The 18,223-nt window shown below is 44.5% G+C and overlaps 1 protein-coding gene across 1 annotated transcript in view; it reads right to left on the bottom strand.

Moving 5' to 3' along the window:
* oplah (5-oxoprolinase, ATP-hydrolysing) overlaps positions 1-17,277 on the bottom strand; it is a 69,418-nt gene extending 52,141 nt beyond the window's left edge. Inside the window, exons 1-7 of the mRNA XM_048617539.1 lie at positions 17,261-17,277; positions 15,506-15,701; positions 13,303-13,468; positions 12,398-12,536; positions 10,229-10,296; positions 5,581-5,861; positions 846-949 (exon numbers count right to left, since the gene is read on the bottom strand). Of these exons, the coding sequence (XP_048473496.1) occupies positions 846-949; positions 5,581-5,861; positions 10,229-10,296; positions 12,398-12,536; positions 13,303-13,468; positions 15,506-15,701; positions 17,261-17,277 (971 nt within the window). The remainder of the gene's footprint in view (positions 1-845; positions 950-5,580; positions 5,862-10,228; positions 10,297-12,397; positions 12,537-13,302; positions 13,469-15,505; positions 15,702-17,260) is intronic.
* Positions 17,278-18,223: the final 946 nt, after the last annotated feature.

Genomic DNA, 18,223 nt, shown 5'->3' with positions numbered 1-18,223 from the left:
GTTCCTCCAGCTCCATACTATGTTGTCTCATCATCTGGGGTGTTTGGTCATGTTCTGGTGAGTATGTAGGTGACTGCAAAGGCCAATCTGTGCTCAGAACCACAGGGTTTCACAGTGAATAGGACAGGATATTGCGGATGATAGAGCCAATGCTTCAGGATTTCCTCACCTCGTGTTTTCTCTCCGGTGTGCATTTGCTTTTGAAGGAGGCTGCATCTTCTTTTCTTGTTGCACCAGATGCAATGGGCCTGGGCCAGCTTCTCCCAAGGTGCTGGCTTGACATCAAGAATCCTAAGCAAAGTCTTCAGGATGACCTTACAGTGATCCCTTCGACAGCAATGGAAGGCCAAGCCAGACTCAAGCTCCCCTTTGAAGAATCGCTTTGGTGAGTGAGAGTCGGCCACTCTGGTCACAGGTCCAGCCCAGCTCAGTTGAGACTGGCTGAATGTGGCATGGAGCATTACAGGGTATTATCGCTGGACTGTTAATCCAGAGACCCAGATAATGTTCTGGGGACTCAGGTTTGAATCCCGCCACAGCAGATGGAGGAATTTGAATTCAATAAGTATCTGGAATTAAGAGTCTAACGATGATTGTGAATCCATTGTCAATTGTCGGAAAAACCCATCTGGGTCACTAATGCCCTTTAGGGAAGGAAACTGCCATCCTTACCTGGTCTGGCCTACATGTGACTGCAGACCCACAGTAATTCAGGGTGGTTGACCCTGAACTGCCCTCTGGGCAATTAGGAATGGGCAATAAATGCTGGTATGGCCAGCGATGCCCTCATCCTGTGAATGAGTACAAAAAAAATTAGCATGCCAGCTTAGGTGGGCACTGCAAACACTGGTGTTTTCTCCTGGCGCCTGATCTTCAGGTGCGTCTGAAGACAGCCCAAGTGAAAATGATCAAAGATATCTGTGTGACTCCCACACACAAGTGACGTAGTCTTTTTGAAAATGAAGGATATTAAGAGACAGTGCCACACTCCATGCCACACTCAGCAGCAAAGTGGAGTGAGGTATAAAATCAGCCACACAGCGGGGGACACATCAGGGAAGAGCAGTTTAAACAGAGCGGGGATCACCAGCAAAGATGCATCAGGAGACAGCTCAAAACACAAAACAGTACAGCACAGGAACAGGCCCTTCGGACCACCATTCCTGCACTGACCATAATGTCATTCTAAACTAATCCCATCTGCCTGCACATGGATCATATCCCTCTATTCTCTGCCTGTTCATGTGTCTGTCTAAATGCCTCTTAAATGTCGTTATTCTACCTGATTCTATCACCCCCCCTGGCAGTCTGTTCAGGGTACCTACCACCCTCTGTGTAAAATAACTTACCTCGCATATCTTCTTTAAAGTTCCCCTCTCTCATTTTAAAACTATGTCCCCTAATATTTGATATTTCCACTCTGGTAAAAAAAGATTTGACTATCAACCCTACCCATGCCTCTCATAATTTTACCACATTTTATTCAGGTCACCCCTCAGCCAAATTTGTACACTGTCTCCTTATTGGCTAACACATTCCAATTCAGGCAACATCCACAACTTCACCAATTTTTGCGTCATCTGCAAATCATCTACAAAATCTACTAATCAGCCCACCCATATGTTCATCCAAAACATTTGTATATATTATGAAGAACAGAGGTCCCAGCAATGATCCTAGTGGGACACCACTGGTCACAACCATACAGTCAGAAAAATACCCCTCCACAACTACCCTCTGTCTGCTATGACCAAGCCAATTTTGTATCCAATTTACCAACTCACTGTGGATCCCACGTGATTTAATCTTCTGGACCAACCTACCCTGAGGGACCTTGTCCAATACTTTAGTAAAGTCCATGTAGACTATATCCACTGCCTTACCCTAATCAATCACATTCACCATTTCGTCAAACAACTCAATGAAATTTGTTAGTCAAGACCTCCCCCACACAACGCCATGCTGACTGTCCCTAAGAAGTCCATTCTTTTCCAAATGTGGGTAAATCCTATCCTTAAGAATCTTCTCCAATAATTTCCCTCCCACTGATGTAAGGCACATTAGCCTGTAATTACCTGGATTACCCCTGCTGCCCTTCTTAAACAAAGGAACAACATTGGCTATTCTCCAGTCTTCTGGGACCTCACCAGTGGCTAACCAGGATACAAAGATCTCTGTCAAGCCCTAGCAATCTCCTTCCTTGTGTCCTTCAGTATCCTGGATTAGATCCCATCGGGACCTGGGAACATAGCTACCTTAATAACACAGTGTGGAGCTGGAGGAACACAGCAGGCCAGGCAGCATCAGAGGAACAGGAAAGCTGACGTTTCAGGTCAGGACCCTTCTTCAGAAATCTTAGCTACCTTATTGTTTTTCGAAGCACCCAACATTTCCTCCTTCTTAATATCAATATGCCCCAGAATATTACCGCAGCCCTCCCTAATCTTGCTTCCATCCATGTCTTTCTCCTTGATGAATACCAATGTGAGGCACTCATTAAGGACCCTACCCACTTCCTCTGGCTCCACACATAAGTTCCCTCCTCTGTCCTGGAGTGGACCTACCCTATCCCTAGTTACCCTCTTGCTCCTAATTTACCTCTAAAATGCCTTGGGATTCTCCTTAATCCTACTCACCAAGGGCATCATGCCCCCCTTTAGGCCTCCTAATTACTTGTTTGAGTTCTTTCCTGCTTCTTTAATATTCCTCAAGGATTCAAATTCCTCTGATTTCAGTTTCCTGAGATTATAATTGCTTTCTTTTCCTTTGTGACTAAACTATCAATATCTCTTATCATCCAGGGCTCCTGAATCTTGCCATTCTCATCTTTCATCCTCATACGAGCACACTGTGAAACTGCCTTTAAAAGGCTCCCACATGTCAGATGTGGATTTACCCTCAAACAGCTGACCCCAATCTAATTTCTCCAGTTCCTACCTAATACTGTTGTAATTAGCCTTCACCCAATTTAGCACTTTCAATCAAGGACCAGCTTTGTCCTTATCCATAACTATCTTAAAACTTAAGGATTTATAGAGTCATAGACCTGCACAGAATGGAAACAGGCCCTTCAGTCCAACTTGTCTGCATCAACCTGATATCCTAAACTGACCTAGTCCCATTTGCCAGCATTTGGCCCATATCCCTCTAAACCCTTCCTATTCATATAGCCGTTCAGATGCCTTTGAAATGTTGTAATTGTACCAGCCTCCACCACTTCCTTTGGCAGCTCATTCCATACATGCACCACAGTCTGTGTGAAAAAGTTGCCCCTCAGGTCCCTTTTATATCTTTCCGCTCTCACCTTAAACCTATGCCGTTTAGTTTTGGACTCCCCTATCCTGGGAAAAAGACCTTGGCTCTCACCCTATACATGCCCCTCATGATTTTATATTGATTTGATTTGAATTATTGTCATCACACGTGCCCAAGTACAGTAGAAAGCTTTGTTTTGCAAGCAGCACAGGCCGATCATAGGGAGCTTAGACACAATGAGGCATACAAGGTTACACTGCACAGAAGGTGCACAAAGCAAGATCACCATTTGAAGTTAGATAGTCCATTCAGCAGTCTAATAACGCCAGGGAAGAAGCTGTTCTTGAACATCTATAAGGTCACCTTCAGCCTTCTGACACTCCAAGGAAAATAGCCCCAGCCTATTCAGCCTCTCCCTATAACTCAAACCCTATAACCCTGGCAACATTCTTGTAAATCTCTCCTGAACCCTTTCAAGTTTAACAACATCTTTCTTATAGGAGGGAGACAATTATGATCACTGTTACCAAATTGCTCCCCCACTGTAACTTTCATCTCCCAGCCAGGTTCATTCACCAATACAAGGTCTAGTATGGCTTTTCCCATGTTGGACTGTCTATAAAAAAACCAAAAGAACTGCACATATTGATACTCAGGAACAAAAACTGAAGTTGCTTGGAAAGCTCAGCAGGTCTGGCAGCATTCGCGAAGAAAAAAATCAGAAGGTTCTGAGGAAGGGTCACTGGACCTGAAACACAGATGCTGCCAGACCTGCTGAGCTTCTCCAGCAACTTCAGTTTTTGTTGTTGGACTGTCCACATATTGTTTCCAGAAACACTCTCAGATACACCTAACAAATTCTGCCCCACCCAAGTCCCTGGCACTAAGGGAGTCCCAGTCACGGTTGGGAAAGTTAAAACCCCAACCCAGCACGACAACCCTGTTGTTTTAACATCTTTCCATGATCTGTTTATGTAACTGTTCCTCTGTTTCCCACTGGCTATTGGGAGGCCTACAGTATAACTCCATCATCCTGAGCGCACTTTTCTCATTCCTGAGTCCTACCCATTCGGCCTTGCTGGATGAGCCCTCCAGGATGTCCCCTCTTAGTACAGCTGTGGCATTCTCCTTAATCAGTAATGCAACTCACCCACCCCTTTTTTTCATCCCTCTCTATCAGGCCTGAAACATCTAAACCCTGGAACATTGAACGACTAGTCCTGTCCTTCTCTTAAACAAGTTTCTGTGATGGCTGTAACATCGTAATTCCAAGTACTAATCCAGGCTCTAAACTCATTTTGAGATATACAAGGTGTAGAGCTGGATGAACACAGCAGGCCAAGCAGCATCAGAGGGTCAAATGAGCTGTTCATCCAGCTCTACACCTTGTATATCGCAGATTCTCCAGCATCTGCAGTTCCTACTATCTCTAAACTCATTTTACTTGTTATACACCTTGCACTAAAATAAATACATTTCAGACTGTCAGTCCCACCGTGTTCATTAATCTGGTCCTGCCTGTTCTTCCCATTACACTTAATCTCTACCTTCTCCTCAATCACTCCACATGTTGACCGACTGCCACATTAGTTTAACCCTCCCGAGTGGCACCAGAAAACCTCCCTGCCAGGATATTGGTGCTCCTCCAGTTTAAGTTTAAACAGAGAGTGGGGATCATTAGCAGAGGCACATCAGGAGACAGCAGTTTGAACCAAGGCTGGAGATCTTTGGCAGATAAAGAGCAATATCAGAGAGCAGCAGGTCAGTATTTTTGATTTCCTGGGGGTAATTATTAAAATATTAAGCAGTTATAAAAAGAAACTAGTGATTGGCTGTTGGTAAAGTATGTAAATGAAAGATCTGTATTTTGTAAAATGTAACAATTCACAACACTTAAATATCTGATTACTTAAGTAGGATTTTGTACAAAGTGATTCAGGTCAATTCAAAGCATAAAATATAACAGGAACTGGTGGTGAGGTTAATCAAATAAAAATAAATGACTGAACAAAATAATTAAGTAGTCAATTAAAACACACATGACGTGTTGCGAAATGAAATGAAATGTGGGTGTGAAATGAAATGTGGTGACTCCTGGATGCCAATGAGATCCAGGATAAACATGCCTGCAGTACGTGCTGACAGCTCGAGCAGCTTTGGCTCTGGGTTTATAAGCTAGGCGCTAAAGGCCAAGCTACAGACCTGGGGCCCGGTTAGGGTGGGACTGTAACTAACCTGTATGGATGTACCTGTACAGTCGGATCTATCTACTCTCACTGCGTACCTGTTCTCGTTTCACCACCATCCGAATAAGCCATGATGTACCTGAGTTAGAGCTCTGATTGGTCGACACATTGACTCGTTGGCCACCCGGACAAATCCCAGAGCAACTTCTTCCAGAGTCATCTGTGTTTGGCTACATTCTTTCTCCTCATCGCCTTGGTCACAGAGAAAGGCATTGACCTGTTCCGTAACTTTCCGCAACTCATTCAGAGCCCCTTCCTTCCACAGCGGCTGGTCCTCTGAGGGACCGAAGATTTTGGGAAAATAATCTGGCAGCAGTCGCCCGAGGCAAAGATTGGCATCAGTGATGGTAAGTGGGCCTCCTGAGAAACCAATAAGACCAGAGGGGCCAGATTAAACAGTGCAATGCATCAAAGCAGGATGTTCAAAAACAAAACTAAAGCTCTGCAGACGCTGGAAATCAGAAACGAAAACAGTAATTGCTGGGAAAACTCTGCTTTCTCTCCACAGATACTGCCAGACCTGCTGAGTTTTCCCTGCAATTTCTGTTTTTATTACAGTAGGATATTCATGACGTGTTCAGCAGCTTGGGCTGAAAGCAAAAGGTTTCCTACTCAATCCTCTCCAGGCTCTCTCTTTTCCTATTTACAATCATGTGAATTAGCAATAAGTACTTGAAGGAATAAAATTAGCTATGGCTCCTCTAGCCTGCTCCACCATTCAATAAGGTCATAACGGATCAGATTACTCCACATTGGTGAGACTGTAGCTGGAGTGCTGTGTATAGTACTGGTCACTGTACTTACAGATGTTAATGTGTTGGAAGCAGTTCAGAGAAGGTTTATTAAACTAATGCTTGGAATGAATGGATTGCCCTTATGAGCAAAGGCAAGACAGGCTGAGCCAATATTTTCTGGAGTTTAGAAGAGTAAGAGGTGATTTAATGGAACCATTTGATAACCTGTGGGGTTTTAACGGGATAAATAGAGATGTTGCTTCTTATGGGAGAACCTACAGTTAGGGCTCACCGTTTCAAAATGGCCCATTTAAGACAAGAGATGGGGAAACTTTTATTTCTCTCAGAAGGTTGAGTGTCCTTGGAATTTCCTTCCTCAATCGCAGTGAATGCAATGTTTTTAAGACAAAGGTAACATAGAAATGTAGAAAATGGGTGCAGGAGTAGGCCATTCAGCCCTTCGAGCCTGCACCACCGTTCAATACGATCATGGCGGATCACACAATCTCAGTATCCCATTCTCGCTTTCTCTCCGTACCCCTTAATCCCTTTCACTGCAAGGGTCACGTCCAGCTCCCTCTTGAATCTATCTAATGCACTGGCCCCAACACCTTTCTGTGGGAAAGAATTCCACAGGTTCACAATTCTCCGCGTGAAGAAATTCTTCCTCATCCCAATCCTGAATAGCTTACCCCTTATTCTTAGACTGCGACACCTAGTTCTGGACTTCCCCAATATCAGGAACATTCTTCCCATACGTAGCCTGTCCAGTCCCATTAGGATTTTGTATGTTTCTATGAGATTCCCCCTCATTTTTCTAAATTCTAGTGAAAACAAGCCCAGTCAATCCAGTCTTTCCTCATATGTCAGTCCTGCCATCCCGGGAATCAGTCTGGTGAACCTTCGCTGGATTTCCTCAATAGCAAGAATGTCCTTCCTCAGACTAGGGGACCAAAACTGCACAGAATACTCAAGGTGTGGTCTCACCAAGACCTTGTATAAATGCAGCAAGGTGGTAGTGGAAGTACATACTATATTGACTTTTAAAGGGTGTCTTGAGAAATACAGGAATAGGATGGGACTGGAGGGATACAGTCCCCGGAATGTTAGCAGGGTTTAGTTGTGATGGGCAGCATGTCGGTGCAGGCTTGGAGGGCCGAAGGGGCTGTTCCTGAGATGTAATCTTCTTTGTTCTTTGTTACTTCAAGTCTGGTGATTCATCTTCAGAACTATATTGTTATCTTCTGCGCCTCCCTGTTTGAATAAAGATGTTACATTCACTAATTTCCAAGCTAATGGAACCTTCTATGAATCTGGGAATTTCTACACATCAACTGTCTCACTAGCCACTTCCCTATATCCCTAGGATGATGGAGGCTGGGACCTTTCTCACTGACACATAGGAAGTTGAGGGCTGACCTTATAGAGCTTTATAAAATCATGAGGGGCATAGATAAGGTAAATAGCAAAGGTCTTTTCCCTGGGGTCGGAGTATTCAAAACTGTACAGCATATTTTTAAGGTGAAAGGAGAAAGACTTAAAAGGGACCTGAGGGGCAACATTTTCACACAGAGGAAGTGAACTGCCAGAGGAAGTGATAGTTGCAGGTACAAAGAGCAAAGAAAATTACAGCATAGGAACAGGCCCTTCGGCCCTCCAAGCCTGCGCCGATCCAGATCCTCTATCTAAACCTGTCGCCTATTTTCCAAGGATCTGTATCCCTCTGCTCCCTGCCCATTCATGTATCTGTCTAGATACATCTTAAATGACACTATCGTGCCCGCCTCTACCACCTCCACTGGCAACGCGTTCCAGGCACCCACCACCCTCTGCGTAAAGAACTTTCCACGCATATCTCCCTTAAACCTTTTCCCTCTCACCTTGAAATCGTGACCCCTAGTAAGTGAGTCCCCTACTCTGGGAAAAAGCTTCTTGCTATCCACCCTGTCTATACCACTCATGATTTTGTAGACAGTTACAACATTTAAAAGACATTTGGACAGGTACAAAAATAGGAAAGGTTTGGAGGGATATGGGCCAAATGGAGGCAAATGGGACCAGTTGAGTTTGGGACCATGGTTGACTAGTTGGACCTAACAGTCTGTTTCCATGCTGTATGACTCTATAACTCTATGTCCATTGGGACCCGGGCACTTTATTTTTCCATTATTAATTCCCTACACTCACTCTCTATAGGCCCAAAGCTCACTTTGCTAATTGTTAAAGTGTAAATATTGAGAAAATGTTTTACTGTTTTTATATTTCTAGCTAGTTTTCTCTCACACTCTAATTATTCCCTCCTCATTAATCTTTTAATCAATCTTTACTTGCCTTCTGTATTCTGTCCTATCTTCTTACTGCCCCCGCAACCCCCCCCTCCCCCATCTTTGTCGAAACACATGCTTTCTCTTTAAGAGATAACATTGTGTGGAGCTGGATGAACACAACAGGCCAAGCAGCATCAGAGCAGCAGGAAAGCTGACGTTTCGGGTCTGGACCCTTCTTCAGAACTTTCCCTTTAAGTTTGACACTACCTTTAACTTTCATGGTTTACCACAAATTGGAAGTTCACCCCTTGGATTCATTTCTCACTTTTTGGAATGTACGTATTCCATGTAATCTGAAATATCCCCTTAAAAATCTGCCACTATATCTCTAACAACCTATTTCTTAACCTTATTTGCCAGATTACTTTAGTTAGCTCTGCCTTCAGTTAAAATAAATCATTTAGGCTTTTGGCTGCCACTGAATAAGCTGGAATTTATTGCCATCCCTAATTGCCCAGAGGGTAGTTAAGAGTCAAGTAATTTGCTGTGAGTTTGGAGTCACATGTTGACCAGAGCAGGTAAGGATGGCAGATTTCCTTCCCTGAAGGACAATAATGAAAGACAGAGGATGTTTTTGGGACAACTGACAGTGGTTCCATGGTCACCACTAGATTAGCATTTTATTCCAATTCAAATTTAATCATCTGCATTGTAGGATTCAAACAATGTCCCAAACCAGGATTCTAGATTCCTAGTTCACCACCTTTCTCCTCATAACTGCCTTTGTTTTAAGTTTAAAATACTAGTCTTATCTCTACTCTTGCGTTCCTTAAAGTGAATGTAAATCATACGCTGAACACAGCTATGAAGGGCACCTTCACTATGTGTTTACTAATTAATCAATCCTTATTCCTATCAGGTCTGGTATACGCTGCTCTCTGGTTGGCTACAGAACATGTTGTTCTAAGAAACAAGCCTGAAAACATTCTGTGAACTCCTCATCTGGGCTAACCTTTGTTCGGAGATAGTAAGAACTGCCGATGCTGGAGTCAGAGATAACACAGTGTGGAGCTGGAGGAACAAAGCAGGTCAGGCAGCATCATGGGAGCAGGAAAGCTGACGTTTCGGGTCGGGACCCTACTTCAGAAATGGGGGAGGGGGAAGGGAGCTCTTAAATAAATAGAGAGGAAGGGTGGGCCTGGGGAAGGTAGGTGGGATGGTTATAGATGAGTGCAGGTAAGCAGTGGTGGGGACTGGTCAGTGAGGTGGGGGGGCGGATAGGTGGGAGAGAAGATGGACAGGTTGTGTCAGGTCAAGGAGGTGGGGATGAGAGGGAGAGTTGGTCATGGGATGAAGGCGGGGGTGGGGAGATTTTGAAACTGGTAAAGTCCACATTGAGACCATTGGGCTATAGGCTCCTGAAGCGGAATATGAGTTGCTGCTCCTCCAGTTTCCGGGTGGTGTCATTGTGACACTGGAGGAGGCCCAGGATGGACATGTCGCCCAGGGAGTGGGAGGGGGAGTTGAAATGGTTTGTGATTGGAAGGTGTTGTCATTTGTTGCGAACAGAGTGCAGCCTTTGCTCATCTGCCTTTTCCAGTGATGGAATGGGTTACAGGATAAGTGCTACAACATACAGGTTGATCCCAGCATTTGAAGTGAACGTGTGAATATTTCCATGATGATGGATACAGTTGCGAGATTTTGCTCGCAGCCCATTACTGACCTTTCCGATAACAGGTGGGGCCCGGATGAGCTCCGGCTGATCCCGGACCAACGACAAACAGTCCAGACCTGGAACAGAATAATGTGTCAGAAAAGCAGCAAGTTAAAGTCTGACAGTGACTCCCGTTCTTGGGACTGCAAGTCACTGATGTGGCTCACTCCCCTAATTAACAGACACAATGAAACACATTCGTAGGTACACACACAGTTTTATAATATTCCTTGTGCTTTCACTCCAATATGGACCACTTTCTTGTAAATGACATTGTTTAAAAAAAACCCTCCATATCCTCACCCCTCTCTATCTCTGAAATCTCCTCCAACTCCACAATTGTTAAGAGCTATCTGCACTCCTCTCTCTTTGCTTCTCATTCATCCTCAAGTTTAGCCATTCCATGTATTTACTAAAGTGAGTGCTTTCCCCCAGGAGCTGCCCAGCTCTGCTGCTGGCCCAGAAGAGGCCCACCATACTTAGGGCCCAAGATGTAGCCCTGGGTCCCAACAATCTACGCAGTGTTACGAAGCAGGGGTTCACCCCACCCCACCCAACCAAGAACTAAAACTAATACAACTAAAGAGGAGTGCCTTGCCCTATAATCTGTAAAAGGGATGTAAAAAGTAGTGTAACCTGCCTTTCAGCAACTTCTAGTGGTTAAATAAAATAAATCCCCGACACTCACTTTACAATCAACAATTTATTTATCTAACTCTAACAGGGAACAAATTAACTAAACTACTGACAAACCGAATAAACCCTTCTAACTACTAACTATTCCGAACAAAGCAAGATTCTAATGCTATGCTGTTCCAATAAATACAAGTCACCCTTATATAAAATAAAATTAAAGAAATGTACAGGCAGGTGACATGTCTTCCAGAATGTTCTATGCCTTCTCCATCGATTCTTCCGTCAGGAATATTAACTAGTTATGCTATGGGTACCTTTGTTATTTAGATGGTGCTTTCTCTAAGACATAGAGGAGTCTGTGAGAGCCAGTGATTCTCTCTTGAGAGCTGAGGGCCGTTGGCTCTGGCGGATGGCAGTTATCTCTGGGACTTTGTCTAACTGCCCCCTTCTATTATACCCTTGATGACATATCAATAATTCTTACAATAGGATTGGTCCTATGTTGTCAAAACCATCCAGATTTAAATTTAATTGATTTTTGGTACCTAGTGTCTGGTTCAAATTGATTGGCTAAATACTAAAGCTTGTTGTCTTGGTAAAATCTGCTGGTTGGCCTGCAAACTGCATGGCCTCCCAATACAAATGTTTCAATTTGGGTGCACTCTGTATACTTGTAAACATTTAAGCTGCTGCTCACAGTCATTCATTTTAAATCTCTAAGCACAGAAAAAGCACATCATCTTTTAAAGGGACCACGCAATGCTTTCTCCCCCAGCATTCTACAAACACCAAATTCTAACATCCTGCCTTCCAATCCAGAAGTACTCTATCCAACTTTGTAACAGTACTCTCTGTGAATTCTCTTCTTGACATCTCATAACCCTCCAGTTCCAAACTTCAAATGTCAGTCCCACATTCCTTCATCTACCTTGTTAGGTCAAGAATGATAAACTGAATAGAGAGTGATAGCACAGACCAGTTCCTTATGAACATCACTTGCCATATCCCCCAGTCAGGGAATATTCCCAATGTCCTCACTTCCCAAATAATTACCTTTTCATTTCCCAATAAACTCCACTATAATTGTTAACCTGAAGCACCTCTCATCCAATAGTTGGGACTTCTTAAGAAGTTATTTAATGGAATATGGCATGGCCAATTTTATGCTCACCCCTACCTGCCCCTGAACTGAGTGTCTTGCTAAGGTTATTTCAGAGGCAGTCAAGATCCAACCACTTTGCGGTGGGCCATGTAGGCCAGACCAGGTAAGGAGGGCAGATTTCCTTCCCTGATGAACATTAGTAAATGTGATTGGGTTTTTACAACTATCGAAGCGCATCTCATGGTCACCATCACTGGGACTGTCTCCTTATTCCACATTTATTTGCGTAGATTCCTCCAGCTGCTGTTGGGACATTACCATTATACCATAAATTGTCCCAATCAGACACCATAAAAAACACAGAGCTGGCCCATGGGAACAGGAGTGAACCCAGGGTCAGCTGCTGCAGAGCTGAAGGTTAACACTGAAGCCCGGCTCACCTGAAGGAGAGGATGGAGCCCCCACCGGCTGCCACAGTGTTGACATCGAGCTGAGGGGCCTGGATGGTAATTCCTGCGGTTGTAGCCTCGAACACGTGCTCATACTCCCCTGCATAGCGGCTCACATCTGTCGATGTGCCTGGAATCAGACGGGGTGCAGCGTTGGTGACTGGAAGTTGACTGGGTCAGGTGGAGGTGAAGGAAAGCAAGCACCCACCAACACCACGTCCCCCCACCCCCATCCAGTTGAGGATGACTTGCAGCACTTCTCTCCCACTGTCAAGGGAAGGGGTTTAAGGGTACACGGGATAATCTGATAATGGGGCCAGGGGAAGGCCTGATAATGTTCCATTGAACAGTGCAAGCAAATGCTGTTTGTGGGGAGGGGGGCAGACAATATCAGATCAGCCTGGTTGGGGCGGGGAGGGGGTGCGGTTTTGGAGGCTCATGAGGCACGGTAAATGACAAGCAAAATCCGAGGTTAGGGGAGGGAGACGGCGGAATTTACCTCAAGGGGGAGGTGTAGTATGTCTCTTTTGGAATTGGAGGGAGGAAATGGTTTATTTTCCCTTGAGGGGGGTTTGGGGGACATTCGTTGGAATCAAAGGGTGGGATAGAATGTCTTTGGGCAGATGTCACTCCGGAAGGGGAACATGATACTATGGGGTGGGGGGGGGGGGGGCGGGGGGATGGAGGGGAGGAGGAGGAGTCACCAGTGAGAGGGTTTGACAATGGTGTGTGTGTGCATCTGTGTGCGTGCACACACGTTGGGAAGGGTGGTGAATTTTCCCTGGATGGAATGTCACCATCATCTGGGATGGGGGACAGGGGCGCTGTGATCCCAAAATGAGAAGGTGCTGTTGCTCCTCAGCCGGAGATTGAAGGGTAGGAAGGTGGTCACTCACCGCCCATGTCGAAGCCGATGACCGGTCTTGTACAGCCGCCTGTGCATGTGGTGAGTGCGTAGCCAACCACACCTCCTGCTGGACCTGAGAGGATAGCCCTAGACCCACTGAACCGCTCCATCGGCGTTAGCCCACCATCAGACTGCATGAACAACACCCGGACATCCTAGAGTGAAACAGCATCGGCGTTGAGAGTGCCAAAGGAATCTACACTTTGTCCTAAACTAACACAGAGTGCTTTCCCACATTATCCACATGGATGTTGCTGAGCAGGAACACAGGTTCCTCCACCAGCAACGGTCAGTCACTGGGAGACATCCCAGATTACTAACTCTTTCTCCGGTTCTTTACTCTCCCTTGTGAGAATGGGTACCCTCCCTGTAGTAGATTACAGTTGCAGCTCAGTAACGCCAGCCTTCCTGCACATTCCCACAGTCACTCACACAATCCTACTGTTAAGAACAGTGCATAACTTTAAGCTGAGTTTATATTTTGTGTGTTAAGAAACAGCAGACATAGTTTAGTTTCATTTTTGAGCGTTCTTGTGGTTTGGTAATGAGAGATCTGGAGGTCTGTTTTGGTTGCATGAATTTTAATGAGGTCTCAAACCTTTGAGGTGAACAGTTCATCGCAGTATAAAAGGTGGAGGAAAAGCACAGTGCTGTGGCTTACTAACAGGAAGTCAACGACAAAGGTCAAGCAACCCAGAGAGAGTGAAGGTCTGCTGGCCACTATGTTTTGGGACCTCACATAGTTAGTCTGAAAATAATGCAATAGTTTATTTCAGTTGACTGTTTGTTTAAGGTGTCTTGAGGAGAGATACCAGATAGAGGGATAAAACATCAAGGGACCGCACAGAAATTCACCAAAAGGAAACTGGTTGCAGCTGTACCATCCAGAGTCTAAGCAAAAAGCCTCAGTGTAGAGAGAGTGGTAGCTCATCACTAAGGTTTGAGTGTTTATAAGGATATTGCTGGGATAGAAGGAATAGGAATTTGAATCCATTCCTGATAGCTGCACCAAAATTTTTCCAACGTTTTTTGTTTTGTTAATGTGTTAAAGGTACAGTGGCAGCCTCTTGTGAAAGTGTTCAGCAACTGACTTCCACAGTTAAAAAGAACAAAGTTAGGATCAATGACGCCAGGTTACATGGTGAGGTCCAGCCTGTCCAGGAATAACATCACTAGTGATTGTCACGAGGTCAGTCATCTGGACCTCAAAGAACATGAGTTCCCTGATTGGGGCTGTTAATCTGGTCCAATCAGGGAGCCCTGGCTGACAGATAAAAAGGGAATGTCAGAAATGCTGAGAGCCGACACTGAAGAGGCTGCAGGGTCAAGGGCTGTCGTGCGTAAATAAAGGCTAACTTGGTGACAGGATTCCGGCCTCTGTGGAGTTATTTCAATCAGCTCAGGTCACAACACCACAGAGGTGCGTGCATTTCTGTACAGACTCACACATTCTCACACACACTCACACTTTGTAGATTTTCATAACCACCCAAATATTCTCACTACTATCTCCACATTCCCACACACTCCCACTACGTACATGCGTATTGTTTTTATTCATTCACAGGCTTGGAGAATTCCTGGTCAGCTCAGTTGTCATTGCCCTCTAGAAATTGGTAATGAGCCAGCTTTAGGAATACAACTGAATGACTTGCTGGGCCATTTCAGATGGCATCATGAATGACATGGCAGATTTCCCTCCCTAAAAGGCCCTTGTGAACCAGACTTTATTATTACAATATAAAAATCGAAACAAAAACAGAAGTTGCTGGCAAAGCTCAGCAGGTCTGGCAGCATCTGTAAAGAAAAAAGTCAGAGTTAACGTTTCAGGTCCAGTGACTCTACCTCAGAATAATCTGGTAGTTTCACAATCACTATTACTGAGGCTAACTTTATATTCCAGGTTATTTCTCATTAATCAGATTTAAATTTCCAAACTGCCAAAGTGGAATTAAATCTTATTTCTCAGGTACATTAGCCTGAGCCCCTGAATTAATGTTAATTCAGTAACATGAACACGAAGTCACCGTGCTCCATGCGTGTACAGATGCTCACTCACATGCACACACACAAGTAAAACCACATTCGTACACACACATGGTCAATACTGGGGGATCACGAGAAGTTTTAACAGATTTTCTGTAAACTGATATCTAGAAAAGAACGTTTTTTTTGCAAAATAACCCCCTTACTTTGAGACTGTCCTGGAATCCTGCACTGAACCCATTGAGGTATTTCTTAATGCATGGTGTCAGATAGGCATCAGCACAGGCTGTGTAACCACGAGGGACAGCACGGATCATGGGCATCACCTCCGAGGACAGCGAGATGTGTTTGAACCCGAGCCGCTTTGCCAAATCCCCAATTTGTTTCTCGTGATTAGGCCACCTAGAGAGTGTGAGGCAGAGAACAGAAAGAGAACAAGGATCGTCAGCTACATGGAAGATCCAAATCTGAACACTCAAATCATAACTTGGAGCAACAGGTCCTTTATGTTTATTCATTCATAGGATGAGGGTGTCGCTGACCAGGCAGCATTTATCACAGACAGTGATAGGTGTGTGGAATGCACTGCCAACAGTGGTAGTAGAGTCAGATACCGTTTTTTTATTCACTCACAGGATGAGGGCGAAATTGACCAGGCAGCATTTATTGCCCAGAGGGCAGTTCAGAGTCAACCACATTGCTGTGGGGCTGGAGTCACATGTAGGCCAGACCAGGTAAGGGTGGCAGTTTCCTTCCCTAAAGGACATTAGTGAGTAGGTTTTTCCACAACAATCAACAACGGACTCATGGTCATTGTTAATTCCAGACATTTATTGAATTCAAATTCCACCATCTGCCATGGTGGGATTTGAACCCAGGTCCCTAGAATGTTAGCCAGGTCACTGGATTAACAGTCCAGTAAGAACACCACTAGGCCATCACCTACTCCTGGGTGAGATGAATGCTCCAGAAATGTTAGCTCTAGAACAGGCAGCCTGAGAGAATGTTCTGGAACAGGCAGCCTGGGGAGGAATATTCAAGAACCAGCAGCTGGTGGGAGGGGCGCATGTTCTAGAATTGTCATCTTGGGGAGAAATGATCCAGAGTTGTCTGGGGTCACTGTTTAACCAGGGAATCCCGAGTGTGATGATGCTATCACTTTAGAAAGGTTATTTTGTCCTGGGTGTTTTTTGAAGAGAGGTTGTAAAGTCAGGGGTAAAAAAAACTGGCTACTGGAGATAGCCTAAGTAAACAATTTAGGAGAACTTTATGTTGTTTTTTGAAATAGTTGTAACAATGGAAGGGCAGTGGTCAGTTCTCACAGACCAGGGTTCCTAGTTTTTTTTTTATCTGTAGCAGTTAGAGGTTGTTTGGGGTCCCAGAAGAGTTGGAGCTTCAGTAAAATGATTCCCTATGCCACCTTCTCTGAAATCTCTCTTGATGCTGTTTCCTCCTGGCTTGTGAATCTGTGTCTGAATTTACCTTCTTGGCAAGGGGTGTGTTTATGGGATCTTACTATATTGGAACAGTTAATTAGTAATGGGTACTGTATCTATTATTCTGATAAGTTTTCCAACAGTTAAGTTGTGCTAGATTCTTTTGTTTGTATTTTAACTAAATTGTGCTTTGCTTAACATTGAGTAGTTTGACCAGTTGCATCACATTTGGAACACGGCACTTCACATCTACCCTTTAAAATAAGTTAGGGTCTAGGCTACCTTCTTAAAATATTTTGAGGGGGTCTGGTCTGGTCCATGACACAAGGGAATATTCCAGAAGTATCATCACAAGGCATGTTAAGGGAGAGGATATTGACTTTCCAGGCACTACTCTTCCAGGCAGCAGAATCTAGAAACAAAAGATGAAGCTCTTCCGGCTTCCCCCCAATCATTATCAATCCCAGATGCTCAAGATCCTGGGTTCTGACATCCATCTCGGATTCCCAGACTCTTATTTCCTGCCTCCGAGTGACATCCATCTCGGATTCCCAGACTCTTGTTTCCTGCCTCCGAGTGACAGCTGGTAACACAGCCGAGTTGGACTACACCTTGCGAGTTACGGTGAGAATTAGAGTCAGCGCTGTGTTTACAATCAATGGTTCAGAGGTTTGGCTTCAGGTGCTAACAAATGGAATTCAATCCAGAGAAGTGTGAGGTAGTATGTTTGAGAAAGGTAAACATGGCAAAGGAATTCACAGTAAGTGAAAAGTGCAGAGGAACAGAGTGAACTTGGATTGCTTGTCCAAAGGTCTCTGAAGGTCAGTAGATAAGGTGGTTAAGAAAGTATGCAGGAGACTCTCATAAAATATGAGACCTCATAGAATATGGGTTCCCTGATTGGGGCTGCTAACCTGGTCCAAACAGGAAGCCCTGGCTGAGAGATATAAATAGGAATCTCAGAGACACTGGCACTCTGAGAGCTGACTCTGAAGAGTCTGTGCCAGAGTCAAGGACTCTTTGTGGGTAAATAACAGGTAACTTGGTGATAGGATACCGGGCCTCTGTGGAATTATTTCGTTCTCCTCCAACCCTACAACAGTGACTACACAGTGCAATGAGCTATATGACTGAGTAGTCAATAAACTCTATCCACTAGGAAAAGGAGTCTCAAGTTCTATTTCCCCAATAAGCTTAGATCTGAATTGACATAAAGCATTTTGGGACATCTGGTCGTTGTGAACAGTGCTGCAGAAAAGCAATTGTTTTTCTTCTTTATTTGGTGAAGCCTTGAGTACAAGAGCAAGGGGGATTATGCTAAGAATGTGCAAAACATGAATTAAACCAGAGCTAAAGTACCGTGTACAAGGTTGGTCACCACATCACTTGAATAATGTGATCACATTTGGGACAGAAAAGATACACAAGAACATTGTCAGGAATGGAGAATTTTAGTGATAAGGAAAGGTTGAAGAGGCTAGGGAATCA

This window comes from Rhincodon typus, chromosome 2 (genome assembly GCF_021869965.1).
Source record: "Rhincodon typus isolate 14 chromosome 2, sRhiTyp1.1, whole genome shotgun sequence".
NCBI lineage: Eukaryota > Metazoa > Chordata > Chondrichthyes > Orectolobiformes > Rhincodontidae > Rhincodon > Rhincodon typus.
Note: the sequence above shows the minus strand (reverse complement) of the source record. Positions and strands in the feature narration are given on the sequence as shown.